Source organism: Cyprinodon tularosa, unplaced genomic scaffold (assembly GCF_016077235.1).
Source record: "Cyprinodon tularosa strain WSP-4 unplaced genomic scaffold, ASM1607723v1 ctg357, whole genome shotgun sequence".
NCBI classification, from domain to species: domain Eukaryota; kingdom Metazoa; phylum Chordata; class Actinopteri; order Cyprinodontiformes; family Cyprinodontidae; genus Cyprinodon; species Cyprinodon tularosa.
In genome coordinates this window covers 471,539-489,447 of record NW_024039071.1, presented here as the reverse complement: position 1 = coordinate 489,447, position 17,909 = coordinate 471,539, and the positions used below count along the sequence as shown (strand labels likewise).

General features: G+C 37.7%; 1 protein-coding gene across 1 annotated transcript; it reads right to left on the bottom strand.

The window, feature by feature from the left end:
* Positions 1-668: 668 nt before the first annotated feature.
* Positions 669-16,740, bottom strand: LOC119790176 (transmembrane protein 237A-like). The gene is made up of 11 exons (XM_038295602.1): positions 16,468-16,740; positions 13,255-13,336; positions 13,043-13,171; positions 10,978-11,083; positions 9,859-10,013; positions 7,080-7,200; positions 3,358-3,549; positions 3,201-3,274; positions 3,020-3,107; positions 2,062-2,183; positions 669-996 (listed from the first exon to the last, which is right to left on the bottom strand). The coding sequence occupies exons 2-11, from the start codon at positions 13,322-13,324 to the stop codon at positions 929-931; spliced, it is 1,125 nt and encodes a 374-aa protein (XP_038151530.1). The 5' UTR covers positions 13,325-13,336; positions 16,468-16,740; the 3' UTR covers positions 669-928.
* Between the last annotated feature and the right edge of the window lie 1,169 nt (positions 16,741-17,909).

Sequence of the window (17,909 nt, the reverse complement as noted above, 5' to 3'; positions counted from 1 at the left end):
TCAAGGCCTAATTTGACAAGATATTAAATCATAAATAACCGGAAGGCAAGCTGGAATACTTCTAATAAGATCCTGAAAGCCATGACCAACTGTAGAGATGACCAAAACACCTCTGAAGTTAAAATATTGTTATATACCAGAGAGACTTTAAAGACAAAAACAAAACAGAAGAATGATAAAAACTGAGACGAGTTGCAGAAAGATTTGGGAGAAATGTATCCAAATATCTATAAATCAAAGCATGTCAGAAGACTTTTTAAATAATAGATGTTGTTAGAAAAGTGCAAAAATAAAGTTTTCAACATGCCACCATGCAATAAACTGGTCTCAAGATTTGTTTCATGGTATTTCATTTGTGCAGCTTTTGAACCAAACCTAGAAGAAACTGCTTTTCTTAACTTTGGCATTTGTGTGTAACGAAAGTTTTTATTGTTTTTGATTAATTAGCAGCATTGAACCCTTTTTTCGACATGAATTATTATTTGTTCACTCTAGCAAGTGTCTATAGATCCATGATAACTAAATCCCACCTTTTAGTTTACTGTTCAGATTCAGAAATCACACAGTAAAAATATAAGCACATCCTCCACATTGCTGGTCTTTATGCTCCAGTTGAAGTGTAGGACGGGTTCTCCTGCAGTCAAAGGCCACCAATTCATGCATTACTGTAGATAAACATATTTATTTATATAACAAAATAACATTTAACAATGGATACATATATACCGGTACAAAATCATACATATGCATGTAAGAAAATGGATGGATGGATGGATGGATGGATGGATGGATGGATGGATGGATGGATGGATGGATGGATGGATGGATGGATGGATGGATGGATGGATGGATGGATGGATGGATGGGAATAACCATCTCTTTTATTTAGTCCAATACAGCAGCTGACAGATATTTAACATGACTGCTTTCAGGCAGGGATGTCCAGGTTTTCATCTCCTCTCTGGAATCCCTCCAACTCCATTGTCATCAAGAAGTCTGTTCACACAAACAAGCATAAACACACACACATAAAAAGCAGGATCTTTTTCAGTGTAGCATGCTGGATATAAGCTCACTCTTACTGCCACCTAGTGTTGAAAAGAATATTTCATTATGATAAAAATCAATGAAAACAATGCCGTAATAATGCACACTAATGATGTGAGCAGAGGTGGATATTAACTAGTTATATTTACTGTGTTATGGTTACTTGAGTAACTTAAGTAAGAACAAACTTGTTTACAGAATTAAATATTTTCCATTTCAAGCACACTGATTTCATAGGTTTTATGGTAAAAAAAAAAAAAAAAAACGACAGTTGGTTTGGAAAATTGTCCTTGATTGTTATTTTTTTATTACATTATTGTCATAATTTTTTATTATATTCTTTAAAAGACCAAAATTTGTACATAACTTCGGATTTTTTTGTCTTTATAACATAAATAATAGTATAAGATGCTACTCAGTGTTCAGAACTTGAGTAGCATTTTTACCAAATACTGTTTTACCTCCTTGGACAGCTACTTTTAACTCTTACATGTATAAAAATAATATGAAGTAGTGCTACTCTTACTTGACTAGGATTCTGGGTACTCTACCCACCTCTGGATGTAAGGAAATCCCTGTACGAGCATCAGGGAGAGCCTGTTTCTCAAACAATAGTTTGTATTTTTTTTAAAGTAATATTTACTTTGCATGCTACTTTTGCAGTTTGCATACAAACATGATGCAGATATTACATCTTTTCCAATAATAATAATCATACCGATATTTTTTCATTATTTGAGGTCAGAAAAGCTGCCCCATTATAACTAATCTATATAGTATGAAAATCTTCCCTAAATATCAGGGGAAAACAGATTAAATACAGTAAGGTGGAAAAAAAATGTGCACACTCCAGCTGAGTTTTTGGATATACAAAGATTTACCAAAGATTTTTTTTTTTCCATTTTATTCTCATAGTGAGACTATCTTGCAAGAAAGTCTACTAATAAAAGCAAACAAAAAAAAGTAGTGAAGGAAATGGTATTTCTTATGAGATTTGATCCTGTCCATACTTACCCTCTGTGTAGTCAATGTCTGGCCGTGTGGAAACCACTGCCCAGGCCAGACCCACCAGCAGCGCCACCACCAGATTGACTACAATCCACGGCCGCAAGATCTGCTGCTCTGAGCCTGGAGGCCTGTAAGAGTGAAGGAGAAGAGACGTCTTTCTTTGGTGGTTCCTAAATATCTTGTGGTGATAAGCACTGGGACAGAAACCACAACTGATTGGCTACTTAGACCAAATCTAATTTTTACCTTTCTGCTTTTACTCAAACAGTGATTTTCACCCATTAGATTTGGGGTCTGCAAACTACAGCTTTAAGCCAACAGTTGCTTTATGGCTCTGTGGTTGGTACAAAGTGAATGTTTTGTATTTTATTTGTTTTTGTGGATCAGGTGTTCAGATTTTCCTGTATGTTGAGGTTTTTTTTGCAGATTTTCCTTGTTGACCATCTGTTTTGGTCGATGCCATTTCCTCATCTTTGTTATAATTAAAGTTTTTCTTCTGATAGATAACTTTTTTAGATGTCACTTTCATTCACTTTCATTTTTCAGTATTATCCATAAGTGAATTGGTTTTTATTGAGGCACAGTTGATTGTCACAACTGTTATAAATAAATATGAAAAAGTAGGTGGAGCTCATTATGGTTTATTGGATATGCTTTACGGTCCAAAAACCCGCTCAGCCACCTGCAGCTATGATATATGCTTGTCAATGCACATGTTTCTCTGCAACTGTGCATTGACAGCAAAAAATTACATTAAAGGTTGGAGAGCTGGATGTAGGCGGTGTGACCTGACCTTAAGGTTTCTGCTTTTAGATTACATGAGTGGCTACAGGTGCTGGTAAATACTTACTGGCTAAGATGTCTAAGATCCATCTGGATTTTTTTTTATCATTACAAAAGAGTTCTCAGTTGTGACCAGCTGAGTTTTCACTAAGGTATGATAAACATCAACCCTGGTTCTCACCACAGCGTCTCATTGGCAGTAGGATAAAGGTTGATGCGGTCGCTGGTCATCTGCTGGCTGAGGGACAGTATCAGGGCTATGAAATACACTGAATACACACAGAGATGTTATGAAAAGCTGGTTATTTTCTCCACCATCTTTATCAATGGCAAGATCATTTCCTTTGACTCGTCTCACTCACAGAAGGAAGCCACAGCCACAGGGTCCAGAGTGAGGAAGCCTCTCAGGGCCATGGACGTCTTAGCCAGGTTGACTCTGCAACACAAACAGATTTTCAAATGTTATGAGACAGAAATGTAAACTTCTGGATACTTTTTTGTCCAAATTTGTGCAAAGACCTGTCGAAGGAAGACACAGTGCTGATGGCCAGCAGCAGGTAGAGTAGAGACTGAGCTGGATAGGCCAGAAGGTGATACTGCTGTAGCAGGTTGTGCAGCGTGGTCATCTGCTCACCTGCCAGCACGTACATGACAATGATATTCCACACAGCGAAGCCAGCCAGGAACCCATGAGAGAACAGCCCTACTACCCTGAAGATGAAATAAAAACACCTCATTTATCATATATCCCCCTAATTCTTCATTTATTGGCAGGATGCCTGGATTGCCTGGTTCTGTTAATGTACTTTATGGGCCTAATATTCTACGATTCCAAATAAGGTGCATTAAATTGCACATGCAAAATAATTTTTTTGCACATTAAATAAGTGGCTGTGATTAAGATGATTTACAAATACTTTTTGTGAATAATGTGAAGATGCACATCATGCTTTGGTTCAGATTGAGGGCTCTACTAGCAGATTGAGACGCCACGAAAGAAAGAGGAAGTTCTAAGCCATTTTGTTTTAGGTAGTAATTACAATAATATGTTAAAAATGATAACAATCATAAAACTAAATGTCATTATATTCAGTTCAATTCAGTAAAAAAAAACCCACTATTAATCCCAAAAGAAAAAAATAATTTTTTAGTAATTCACAGGTTTTTGTTACATGATCTGCTCTAATGAGGATAGCAGAAGAGGTCACAATTTCCACAAAAGACTTGTAGAAAATATGTAGCATCTTTCTTCAAACACTGAACGACCTAAGCTTCTTGTAGATGGCTTCACAGTTGTTGCATCTTCAGTATAGTTTGTTATGCGGGTGAACACAAATGTACTTATACTCCTCTACCACCTCTATTTCTTCTTCCATGATGTTAGATTAGATTAGATGAGCTTTATTGATTTCACAGCGGAGAAATTCACTCGTCACATATTGGCATAGTAATTAAAGAAGGTGCAAACAAGGAGGAAAAAGGTGCATTAAGAAGAATAAACAATATATATATATATATATATATATATATATATATATATATATATATATATATATATATATATATATATACAGTATATCTAGGTATATACAGTATATCAAGATAAATAAGGATTAAGTGCACATGTATTGCACACAATGAAAAACAAAATAAAATAAAAATAAGAAATAAAAAATAAAAAGATAAAAAAATACAAGGTAGTAGCACAGAGGTTTGAGGTGACATATGTACAATCCGGATGGCTTATATACAGGTGGATTTACTTTAACATTAAAGTGTAGTAGGTGAGGAGCAACGGTTAACAGGATTCATCTTCTTCCTGTTTGTTCTGAAATCTACAATCATCGCCCTTTTTTTGTTGAAATTCAGGATCCAATATTTGTTTTTAATTTTAACTGAGGGGTTAACCAGCTCTCTAGACTCAGCTTCTTGTCCAGCTTTGATGCACCCAATGACTGCAGAGTAATCCAAATATTTCTGCAGATGACAGGACGACTCTGTCTGATGCTGGAAGTCCAAGGTAAGATTTACATCAATAGGTCTGATGCTGTTTTCTTAAATATGAAACCAGAAGAACTGGCTTCAATAACAAAGGTCAAGTCATATTTAAAGGTCAAGTCGGACTTGCTAAATTTGTCTTTCCTCCCATGGAAGGAAAACCTCCCATTCTACCCTCTTGGGCCAAAATAAATGTAATTAAGATGAATATTCTTCCAAGATCTACCTTCCTTTTCCAAATGCTTCCTTGATTTTTGTTTGTATTGTATTTTCTTTTAGTTGTTTGTTAATTATTTAGATTTATTTGGACCCATTATTATTACCTCAAATTACTCTAAGGACTAATGAAGCTTGAAAAAATGAGGGGGTCTTAGATTACCCATATTATTTCTGAACAGCTTATTTAGGGAATGTAGTGTCATGGTTAATAAAGAGAAAGGACGGGTCCAGATTGAACTAAAGATATTTGTACGTCAGATTGTCACTTCTTTTCTATTTGTAAATCATTTTAAGGAAATTAAATATATAGACATTTTTTTGCATAATCAATACCCTGAAAACTTGGAAAGACTGTAGGAAAAAAAGTGGAATCACTGTGTGTACTTCAATATACTCGCCCTTTTTTTTTTTAAACCTAGACTTAACCATCAAATCACAAATAATAATGTTCATGTATTCTTATTTACAATGATTCAAAGATCTGTTAAATTAAAATAGATGAAAATTGTTTATTGATTTAAGCTACTGAAGGTTCTCAGTCATCCAGGTCATAGTCATTCCAAAAAAGAAAATGAAAAACAATCCACTGGACTTTGTTTTCAAGTTTGAAGATATTTTGCTTCCCATCCAGGAAGCTTTTTCAATTGAAATTGTCAGTATTTGCGTTGAGTTTAAGGTTTTATACATTAGCCCAAAAAAGCCTTTTTGAAAACATGCAAACTGGAATAGACGAAGGGGTCCACCCATTTGGAATAAGTGGGAATGGCAATTTATTGATTTAAGCTTAAAAATTGATATCTCTAATGAACACGTTTTGAAATCACAAATTCACAGTTTTACCAAATCCTCAAGAAAAATAAACTGTGATTAAAGGTATCAGAAAAGGAGGATACTCTGTTATTCTTTAACACAATTAAAGGGAAAATTAGTGAATTTTATAATATACTGACAATCTTCATTCCAAGTATTAAAAACAATTTTGGGAGAAGGAGATAGGAATGAGATTGGTCTGGAATGTGGTTTGTTTGTCAGGTGGTCTTTGATCCATTGTTGATGCCCCTACCTGAGCCTTCTGGACTTTCTCACAATGTTAAATCCACTGGAGAAAACTGTGGGGCGTGATACTGATAACTCCTTGTTTGGTTGCTAAGGTGGACCAACAGGAAGAAACTGTACATAACCTATCATAGAGTGCTATGAATGAAAGTAAAAAAAATATACAAAAAAAATTAAATATGTATATATATATATATATATATATATACATATATATATATATATATATATATAAATATATATATATAAACTTCTTTTAAGAAACGCAAAGCCTTTGAAGCTCTTTCTGTGGCCCTGACGAGGGAGTCTAACATGAGCTGCAGTTTAAAACAAACTGATTTTAGGTGTTTTAACCATAAGACAACCACAGGTCTACGAGATCCAGCGCCTACAGGCAGACAGAGTTCAGTGAATTCCAGCTTGGCACCGTTGGGATGCAAACCTTCGGAAAAGACCAGTTATAAGATGACTTCACCATTTAGTATTCCATTGTAAAATTCTATTGGTATTATAATAGACAGATTTTTCTTTTTGAGTGCTTAAAATAAAAATCCAGGAAAATATACTTGGGGTTCTAAGTGTGCTGAAAAAATTTAACAAGGGCTTAATTTGCAGAGTAATAATTTGCATGTAAATTTTGTAACTGCCTTGATTTGTTTATAGAACTGATTTTTCTGTGGGATCAATTCTCTATCTGCATGTTTAAAATTTTACAGGACAATTTAATTGACTGACTGAGGCCTTTGGCAGAAACATTGAATGAACCACAGCAATGTTTGAGTTTTTTTGTGTGTAAAACACAGTGCTTAGAAAGGCTCAGTCTCTGTTTTCTTTTCTGTCCCAAAACCAACAATAGTAACAGGTCTATCTTTGCTGTGTCTATACTTCTTAGTAACATCCTGTCATATGAAAAAAAGCCTGTGTTTTTTAGTTGATGGATTACATACATGTTGACAGTATCAGCTAACCTGAAGCTGCTGTGGACCTTCAAAGCAACATCCCTTGTGGTCCAGTTCTGCCTGGGATCCAAGTAGTCATCTGTCAGCTCTGAGTGTCTGAGCTGCTCCACTCGATCTGCCTGCAAACGCCCTGTGGATGCAAACTACCGTCAAACTCAGAGGAAACATCATAAAAACAACCTTTATACATGGAGTTGGAGACATTTTTTCTTTCCCTTTTGAGTGTCTGTCCGATACGAACACAGTTAACCCAGAATTCAAGAAAATGTCAACGGTCAGCAGAGGTCTGCTGTTTGCCAATAGCATAACTGTGAAATGGTAGTGAGCCACTCACCGGTATCCTTCTAAAAAACAAACAAACAAAAAAAAAACCCAACAACACATACCTACTGGGCATCTGTTTTCTAAAGGTCTTAGAGATCATCAAAAGGATTTTTGGTAAATGTGTTCTTTTGCTCAGCAGTGTTTTTTGGAGTTTCTTATTATTAAATCATGATCCCTGACCTTGAAGGAGGATAGAATGTGCTTTTGCTGATGGTTTGTCTCTTGTGGAGACATGGAAGAATGGAAGAAGCGGAAAAACACAGTAGTTTGCTGCTGCGGCTACAAAGGTCTTTTGTTTAGATACGTAATTATCTGGTTAATGGTGGTGAAGAGCGTGCAACATGTCACACCCAGAGGCCACATCCTGAATCACTGACTAAAGGGCTGTGTATGGTCCTTTGTGTCGCAGGTATGATATTTTTGATTTATGCCCAATTTTTATGCGTGGTCTGCTCTGTTATTCCACACCACAATGCAAGAGGGACACTAACGGACCAACTAGGATTGAAGGTGTGGTGGGTGGCATGTTTCTCTTCCGGTTACAGAGGTCACTCAACAACAATGGCGACTGAACCAATGCGCACTTTCTAAACGAGCTGTGCACCTAATCATCCGGATCAACAAACTCACACTAAACACCAGCAAAAGATTCCTGAGGCCTTTAAAACTCCCAGCCTGGTTCATCACAGAAAAAACCCAATCATGGGTAAGATTGCAGACCTGAATGCTGTCCAGAAGGCCATCATTGACACCCTCAAGCAAGAGGGTATGACACAGAAAGATATTTCTGAACGTATAGCCTGTTCCCACAGAGCTGTATCAAGGCACCTCAGTGGGAAGTGTGTGAGAAGGAAAAAGTGTGGCAGAAAACACTGCATGACGACAAGAGGTGACTGGACCCTGAGGAAGATTGATGAGAAGGGCTGATTCTAGACCTTGGGGGACCTGCGGGTGCAGTGGACTGAGTCTGGAGTAGAAACATCCACAGCCACCGTGCACAGGGGTTTGCAGGAAATGGGGTACAGTCGCTGCATTCCTACAGAGAAGCAGCACTGGACTGTTGCTCAGTGGTCCAAAGTACTTTTTTCGGATGAAAGCAAAGTTTGCATGTCATTTGGAAATCAAGGTGCCAGTGTCTAGAGAAAGACTGGGGAGAAGGAAATGCCAAAATTCCAGAAGTCCAGTGTCAAGTACCCACAGTCAGTGATGGTCTGGGGTGCCATGTCAGCTGCTGGTGTTGATCCACTGTGTTTTATCAAGGCTAGGGTCAATGCAGCTAGCTATCAGGAGATTTAGGAGGACCTTATGCTTCCATCTGCTCAAAAACTGTATGGAGATGTAGATTTTATTTCTCAGCACGACCTGGCACCTGCTCACAGTCCTGAAATTGTTTACTGACCATGGTATCACTGTGCTCAATTGGCCTGCCAACTCTCCTGACCAAAACCCCATAGAGAATCTGTGGGATATTGTAAAGAGAAAGTTGAGGCATGCGAGAACCAACACTGTGGATGAGCTAAAGGCCGCTATCGAAGCATCCTGGGCCTCCATAACTCCTCAGCAGTGCCACAGGCTGATTGCCTCCATGTCACGCTGCATTGTAGCAATCATTCCCGACCAAGTATTGAGTGCATAACTGTACACAATTATTTGAAGGTTGACTTTTTTTTGTATTAAGAACACTTTTCTTTTATTGGTCGGATGATATGCTAATTTTGTGAGATAGGAATTTAGAGTATTCATGAGCTGTATTCCCAAATCATCCGTATTAAGACAATAAAAGACCTGAAATATTTCAGTTAGTGTGCAATGAATCTAAAATATATGAATGTTCAAGTTTGATCATTACATTATGGAAAATAATTAACTTTATCAAAATATGCTAATGTTTGAGAAGGACCTGTAGCTAGTCCATCTTCATGAGTCATTTTCCACAATGGCGGTCATACAAACAAAACAAGCTGGTAAGGTGCCAAACAGGAAATAGGCGTAGTAGAGCGGATGTTGAATTGACCAATCAGAGGCCTCCTTTCTCTCCTCCCTGAAACGCTATCTGCTGCATTGTCATGGTGATTTCATAGAGACATTACAAAGGATGTTCTCACATAAGGTCAGAATGGTTTCGGTTACCTTTTTCCCTGTCATGGTTGAAAGCATAATTTGGAAACCTTTACAAAACATTTTCTAAAAGCACTGTGTATTTTGTGCAGAAAGTGTGGATTTAACCTTAAATTGGGTCCTGCAAACCTTAAAGTAGCAGCACTTTTTGATATAAAAAATGGCTGTTAGTATTCTAGGGTTGGTTATTATTATGATTGATAGGAGGCTCAACAAACAACAAAAACATAATAGATCCAAGCCTATAGGGTGTATTTATATGAATGAAATATAAACAAGTTGATTAATATAGTTCTATGTTCAAAAATGTCAGACAATTATTTCAGGCTATAATGGATTCACTCACGATTCCTCTCCACAAAAACTTTGCCGGCCGGCTGACTGTGTCCGTGTGGAGCAGAAAACAAGGAATGCTGAGGGATGGGGGACTGAGCATCAGTGATGATATCCTCATCTTCAGCTTCCAGCTCTGTGCTGTAATGCTCTGTTGTCTTTGCCTTCCTGTCAGGAAGAAAGGTGAACAAAAGTTTGAAATTAGCCAATAGGGTTTTGTTTTTGTTTTTTATTACATTGATCATATATCAGAGTTCTGCCCTCTACTTGGGTTTATTTTTAGTTTCTGAGTTCTTTAGTTCTTGTGTTGCTCCTCGTTGCCCTCAGGTGTTTGTTTCCTTCTCTCTTGGTCCCTTCTTGTTAGTTCGACCACACCTGCTCATATCTGCTGATTAGCTTTTCTTGGTTCAGTCTTCTAATATATACCCCACCCTCTGCAGTCACTCAGTGCTGGTTTGCTGTTTTGTTGCTTCCTCATCTCTGGTTCCTCACGTGAGTTTTTCCTGACATTTTAGTTATCTGTATTTTGCTTCTCAGTATTTTTGGATTTCTGCCTCAGTTGCCTATCAATTCTGCAAGACTCAACTCTGCCTTTTGATCTCTGCCTGTGGGTCCTCAAAAACCTCTACCCAAACGTTACATCATAGGCAAAGAAAAGAGTCTCTGTATTGAAGATGAGCAGAGCAGCTTTGGTTCAGAATAACAACCCCAGACATACATGTGTAGAAGGAAAGAAAAACATATAGATGTTTTGTTGTTGGTAAACAAAATGTTGAATCCTTTTCTATATTTATTATTTAATCCAATTTTCAGTAGTTCAGCTTATTTAATTTACGCATATATAATACTGCTGTGCTTTCATTTATTATGTTTTTCAATTTCGATTTTTGCATGGCTTTAGTTAAAACAAATGTGCTTCCATCAGATGAGTGGATTCACCTCTTATTTGCCTTTGAATCAGTACATTTTATAGTTATTCCTAATTTTTCCTTTTGATCATCTCCTTGCTTCTTTCGGATTTACAAGTTTGGTTGCTTTGATCAATACCCACTTTACTTTCTCTGACATCATCAGATTAAATCATCAGATAATTTAAGTCCTAAAGCCATTAATTGACCCATCTGGTACTTACCTTTTCTTTTTGGTCTTCCTGATGACAGAAACAGCCATTTCGTCTCCTTCCCCGACCATCTCGGCCATATCCCCGTTTGGTACATCCCCGTGTTCTGTTTCCTGGTCTATCCAAACAACACAGTCATGCATTAGAAGAAGGATCCTCTTTATTAATCCAGTCAAAAAATGCTCTTCAATATTTTCTTTGGATCATTAAGCTTGTATTTTTCTACCCTTTCAAAACATCTTAATAATGATGCAACATTTAAACAATCATCAAGAAAATGCATTGACCTTTATTTGTTACTACTGCACACCCACCATCATAACAAACTTCACCAACCAAATCAGTGCCTTTATTAAAAAACTAAATAAAACTGATAAATAAGGAAACCAACATTGAAAAGCTGTTCATTGGAGTTTTTAGTGGCTGCTCTTCTACTTTTCTAGAGAAGTTAGCCTCGGCAGATGTCTGCTCACGCTGAGTCAGATTCTGCTGGAGGTTTCTTCCTGTTAAAAGGGAGTTTTTCCTCTCCACTGTCACTACAAGCATGCTTAGTTGAAGGGATTGCCTTTGAATCAATGAGTCAATGCAATCAGCTGGTTTTCCTTAGATAGAAAACTTTGAAACACTCTGGTTGAATTGTCTCTGTAAAGTGCCTTGAGATGACATGTTGTGAACTGGTACTATATAAATACACTGAAATAAATTGAATCATTTTACTCTTTTTGAGAGCCAGGTTTAATAAAGTGGAACATACACTCACCGGCCACTTTATTAGGTACCCCATGCTAGTAACTGGTTGGACCCTCTTTTGCCCTCAGAACTGCCTCAATTCTTCGTGGCATAGATTCAACAAGGTACTGGAAGCATTCCTCAGGGAGTTTGGTCCATATTGACATGATGGCATCACACAGTGGCCGTAGATTTGTCGGCTGCACATCCATGAAGCGAATGCTCTATTGGATTGAGATCTGGTGACTGTGGAGGCCATTTGAGTACAGTGAACTCATTGTCATGTTCAAGAAACCAGTCCGAGATGATTCCAGCTTTATGACATGGCGCATTATCCTGCTGAAAGTAGCCATCAGAAGTTGGGTACATTGTGGTCATAAAGGGATGGACATGGTCAGCAACAATACTCAGGTAGGCTGTGGCGTTGCAACGATGCTCAATTGGTACCAAGGGGCCCAAAGACTGCCAAGAAAATATTCCCCACACCATGACACCACCACCATCAGCCTGAACCGTTGATACAAGGCAGGATGGATCCATGCTTTCATGTTGTAGACGCAAAATTCTGACCCTACCGTCCAAATGTCGCAGCAGAAATCGAGACTCATCAGACCAGGCAATGTTTTTCCAATCTTCTATTGTCTTCTGCTGCTGTAGCCCATCTACCTCAAAGTTCGACGTACTGTGCGTTATTTGAGTCACTGTTGCCCTTCTATCAACTCGAACCAGTCTGGCCATTCTCCTCTGACCTCTGGCATCAACAAGGTATTTCCGCCCACAGAACTGCCACTCACTGGATGTTTTTTCTTTTTCGGACCATTCTCTGTAAACCCTAGAGATGGTTGTGCGTGAAACTCCCAGTAGATCAGCAGGTTCTGAAATACTCAGACCAGCCCTTCTGGCACCAACAATCATGCCACGTTCAAAGTCACTCAAATCACCTTTCTTCCCCATACTGATGCTCGGTTTGAACTGCAGGAGATTGTCTTGACCATGTCTACATGTCTAAATGCACTGAGTTGCCGCCATATGATTGGCTGCTTAGAAATTAAGTGTTAACGAGCAGTTGGACAGGTGTACCTAATAAAGTGGCCGGTGAGTGTATGTTCCACTCCTGCTCGAGTTATTTTCTGCAAACATCAACTAGTTTATATTTTAGCCAGAAACAACTAGTTAGTGGTGTGGGTTAAACAGTTTTAAATTAGTTGTACATGCAGCTCTATTTTGCTTTACTTTTTGTTGTCCTGAAATACAGCGAATATTTTGTGGTTTTAGTTCTTCATCTGCTAGTTATTGTTTTATAAAGTATTGGCTGAATCCTCTTTCTAGTTGGTATAGATGTTCCTACCAATGGTTTGTGCCTTCTTCTTTTTCTTCTTCTTGTGCGGAGCTGTGTCGTGCAAATCTGGGGTCAGATGGTCTCTGTTGTCGGAGTTACTCCTGTTGCTTATATCCTCCATCTCCACCTCCATCCCAACTGCAGCAGAGCGGCAAAGAACAGATGCTGCTGAGTTAAACAAAGCAGACGTGCAGATGGAGCTGCAGGTGCTCCATGCTCACCTTCACCCTGTTCCTCCACTTCGATCACCTCCTTCTTCACTTTCTTCCTCTTGCTCTTCACTGTCGGCATGTTGAAGCTTCCTTGAAAAATAAAAGGGCCAGAGTTTGATCTGGTTTTGTGTGAATAATGCTGAAGACCCCTTATGACTGTTTCCAAGGTCACCACCTTTTTAGAAGATGAACGTTTAATGAGGATTTTGAGGTAGCCAGGTGGTGAGGCATGTTAGAGTTAACAGGATTAGCCTGAAAACAGGTGGTGGAGCAGAGCTTTAGGAAACAGATCAAAAAGCACAAACTGTGCACTTTCCATCAGGGTGAGTTTCATAGCTTCATCTGCCAAATCTCTAATATACTACTAGATATTAGATCTGCTCTTCATTCAGTTTGAGAGCCAAAGCCATCCTGTTTCACCTTCACCCTCTAAAGCATCCGATAAAAAGAAAAGACAAAGCGTGAATTAATTTAAAGAGAACCAGCATTTCTAAGTAGATTTTCAATGACTTAACATGAATCCTGAGTAAACCTTCTAAGCAAAATAGAAAAGATAGAAATTGTGAGGTATTGCTTTTGAGGAAAGAAATGCCATTTATTACTGTCTCTTTAAAAGGTATGCTAAGGAAACTGGGAAAATAACCTGCACAATATTTTATTTGTATTAATATTTATCCTCCGGGTCTAACAGAGCCCATATTGGAATGTTCTGGAATTTAGGTCTTTCGCAACGTGTCAAAAGCCACAAATATATTGTGTCATACTTTCACTCTGGCTTTAAAAAGGTGCAAAGTAACAAAGCTTTCACTGTCGCTGAGCATTGATCTTCAGCTGGCTGAAATATTACTATCAAGGGAGACACTTATAATGTAGAGACTTAAGGAGTACCACATATCATGGCCATACAGTTAACAGTGTTTTAAAGGTGCAGCTTTGTAGCTAAATGCTCTCAGACAGCCTGACTGTTTTAACTACGGATTACTTATTCTATAAAGAAACAATGAGAAAAATTAATCTATATTCTGTGCAACAAAGTCTTAAATCTCTTAGACCAGGGGTCGGCAACCTTTTAAACCAAAATTGCCATTTTGTCGCAAGTCTGGCCAACTTAAAGTCACAAATGATTACAGAACTTATAATAAAACACAACCTATTATTTTTGTTAAGTATCTGCCGTAGGAATTTTTGAACAACCAACAGTTTATATGCATTTTTAGCTTGTGAAAACAATGAAAAAACATTAAACAATTCATAAAGATGAAGCATTGATTTTCTTCTTTGGGCTATTATTTTATGTAAAAAGAAAAATTAACATAACACATAATTTCCAAGATATCTAAAAAAAAATAGCCCTGAAAACATGTTTCCTGTTCTTTTCAGTGTCATTCTGTTGTGAGGATTTTATTCAAATATCCATCCATCTTCTGACACACTTAATCCCAAGTGGGGTCACAAGGGGTGCTGGTGCCTATCTCCACCTGTCCACCGTTAAGAGACCCTGTACAGGTTATAGCAGGGTAACACAGAGACAAACAGGACACTCACACCTAAGGAGAATTTAGAGAAGCCAATTAACCTAAAAGTCATGTTTTTGGAATGTGGGAGGAAGCAGGAGTACCCAGAGAGAACCCAAGCATGCTCAGGGACAACATTCAAACTCCATGCAGAAAGACCCAGGGCCAGGATTCAAACTCACAACCTTCTTGCTGAAAGGCAGCAGTGCTATCCACGATGTCACTGAGCAGCCCTTTATTCAAATATTCTTTCTAAAAAACACCATTTCGGATTACACTACACTGGTTAGTTCTTAAAATTATTTTTAGCAATTATTAAGAGCCATTGTAAAGTGTTCAAAGAACCGCATGCAGCTCCAGTGCAGCAGGTTGCAGACGCCTGTCTTGGACTTAAAGGAGCATGGTCTGATGAAATGAAAGTGCTTTGGTTCACCTATAAGACAGCATCACTGTGTGACAGGAATCAGAATCTGGTATCATTTACCTTTAGGTCGTAATTTGGGGTCCTTCGAGCCTTTGACTTCATTTAGTATTTTATTTTTTTCCTATTTTTATTGTGAGCTTCAAGTATGCTTTTTTGTTTAATTTTTAACATCTTTAGTGTTTTTCCTGAGGTCTTAAGAACTTCATGTTATGGTTTTGCCTTAAACCTGTTATTACTATTATTTTTTGGGTCTGGCCATATTGGTTTGTTTTTTTTTCTTCTGGTTGGCACAGGAATATGCAAACTTATTGCAAACCAAATTGATCCAGAACCTTCTTTCTGCACGGTTGGGGAGTGGCGACCTAGTGGTAAGGGCCTAGCTCTGGAATCCCAAGGTTCTGAGTTCGAGCCCAGCTCCCACATACTGCCACTCTGGGTCTCTGAAGAAGACCTTTAACCCCACACTTCTCCAAGGGCACCCCAAGATGGCAGCTCTCTTATTGCAAAGGCGATGGGTTAAATGCAGAGCTAAATTTCTCCATTGTGATATCAATAAAGTTCAATTATTATTATTATTATTACAGCAACCTCCCCACTTTGCAGGCAGAGGAAAACACTGCTGTCACATTATTGAAGGAAGAGGAGAGGCTCTTATTTTGACAAGCTTCAATGTCTACTTTAATCTGTTTTGAAATGACCTAAAGTCTTTTAATAAAGGGTTACGTAGTAGCAAACGTGAAAAACACTCAGCCAATGAAAGCCAAAAACTAATCCATCCAGTAAAATATTTCACATCAGGAAACAGACATGTGGAGCATCAGGTTGTCAGAGGTTTTTCCTGTTAATACAGTGCATTTACCATCCACTGCATGGGAGATATGTTTCTAAAAAGACTAGAGCTCTAAATTATGAGTTTAACTTAGGCCTCAAGCTTTTGGAGGGTGACTATAAGTTAAAGCTGAAGTTTTTTTTTGGTTGTGGCTCAAATACAAATTTAGTGCCAAAGAAAAGCCATGATCATGGTACTGCTTTAAGTTTTAAACTTTGATATAAAAACCACCAGACTCAGTTATAGTAATGTGAGAATGTCATTCCGGCCGGTACTTTCATCAACATTCACAATCAATCAGGTGAGCCTTGAGTGCTAATTGAAATAATTGCCATGGCAAGATACCTTTCTAAATAATTTAAAGGAATGGAAAGGAAACTAAACCTTAATAAAACCTGTCTTGCACTCACGACAAACTGTTATAGCTACACAAAATAAACCCTTGTGTTTCTCACCTGAGCAGCTGCGTCTGTTTGTAGAGATAAAATCCTGCAGATGGTCCCTCTGTGTGTCTGATCTTATCAAGTGTCTTAGAGCTACACAGAGGAGATAAACTCCTCCTCCTTCACTTTATCTTCCAGTCCTCTGGTTTTGATTTATCCTAGAAAACTCGCCTCTTCCATCTTGTGATGGAAAACTTGTTTCCTATACAGAAGGTGAGGAGTTAAACCACGGCCTAAAGGAAACACAGACACAGGAGGTCTGCACAGCTGATACTCCTCTCAGGGTTTAGAATGGATCATGTGCTGAGCCCTGACAGCTTCTGGAAGCTTTGTGATTGGCTGATCAGATGTGATGTCACCCGTGTACAGCACTGAAATGTAATCATCAATGCTAATCATCCTGCTCTTCATCACACAGAAGAATATTGTTCTACAACGATTTTTCTTTTATTTTGTTATATATATATATATATATATATATATATATATATATATATATATATATATATATATATATATATATATATATATAATAAAAAAATTATATCTACATATATATATATATATATATATATATATATATATATATATATATATATATATATATATATATATATATATATATATATAGATATTATTTTTTTATTTTGATTTTTTTTTTCCTTTTAATCACTACATACCGGTACTTCTCATGCAATCATTACATACTTCTCACAGTGTCATACACAGTCTGCAGGGTTTTAAACATTTTCCATAGCATCCATATTTAGGCTATGTGTTAAAAATTCATTTTCCTTTTTTTTTAGCTGTAAGTGGAAGTGTGTCAATAATCTGTTTCAGTTAGTGGACTAAGTTTCTAAAATAAATGAACCTTTTCATAATGTTGTTGTTTACAGTATATGATCATACGTAAATGAAAAAAAAAACACTGATTATAAATGAACATCAATGAATGGTCAACATTATGCCAACTGGTTAGAGGAAAATGCAGAATAATCTCGAAAGCTGTTTAGTCACCTTCATAAAGGTTAGGGTTCTATTATAAGTGAGGAACCGGGCATGAGGGAGATCCATGACAGACTTCTGCAGTGAAAAACAAAGAAACCCCAAAAAACAAGACACTGCTGTCCAGAAGAAACACAAAAGCCTGCTGTATTTGTTAGAAAACATCAACATCCCCCATGATGGAGATATCTGTGACATCTGTATCTGTTAGAAGGTGACATTTGCTGTAAAACTGGGACATTTCAGGAACGGCCATCATACCAGCAGTGATGGTTTGACTGTAAGTTGCTTCATGGCTGCAGAAACAATCCTGAAGGAGAACATCCTGGTAACAGTTTGGGGTTTTAAGCTTCCACTGGATTGTAATCCAATCAAACTAACGTTACCTTAAACAGGTTGTTTCTGCTCGTTCAGTCTGACTCCACTTGAACGATCATGCCAGGAAGAGC

What these genes read in the sequence shown, in the direction of transcription:
- LOC119790176 (XM_038295602.1), bottom strand. Translation starts at nt 13,324, where the DNA reads ATGCCGACAGTGAAGAGCAAGAGGAAGAAAGTGAAGAAGGAGGTGATC. An exon ending in AGTTTTTGTGGAGAGGAATC is followed by an intron (nt 7,201 to 9,858) that starts GTGAGTGAATCC and finishes TTGCATCCACAG; the next exon opens with GGCGTTTGCAGGCAGATCGA. An exon ending in TGTGGCTGTGGCTTCCTTCT is followed by an intron (nt 3,108 to 3,200) that starts GTGAGTGAGACG and finishes GTGTGTATTCAG; the next exon opens with TGTATTTCATAGCCCTGATA.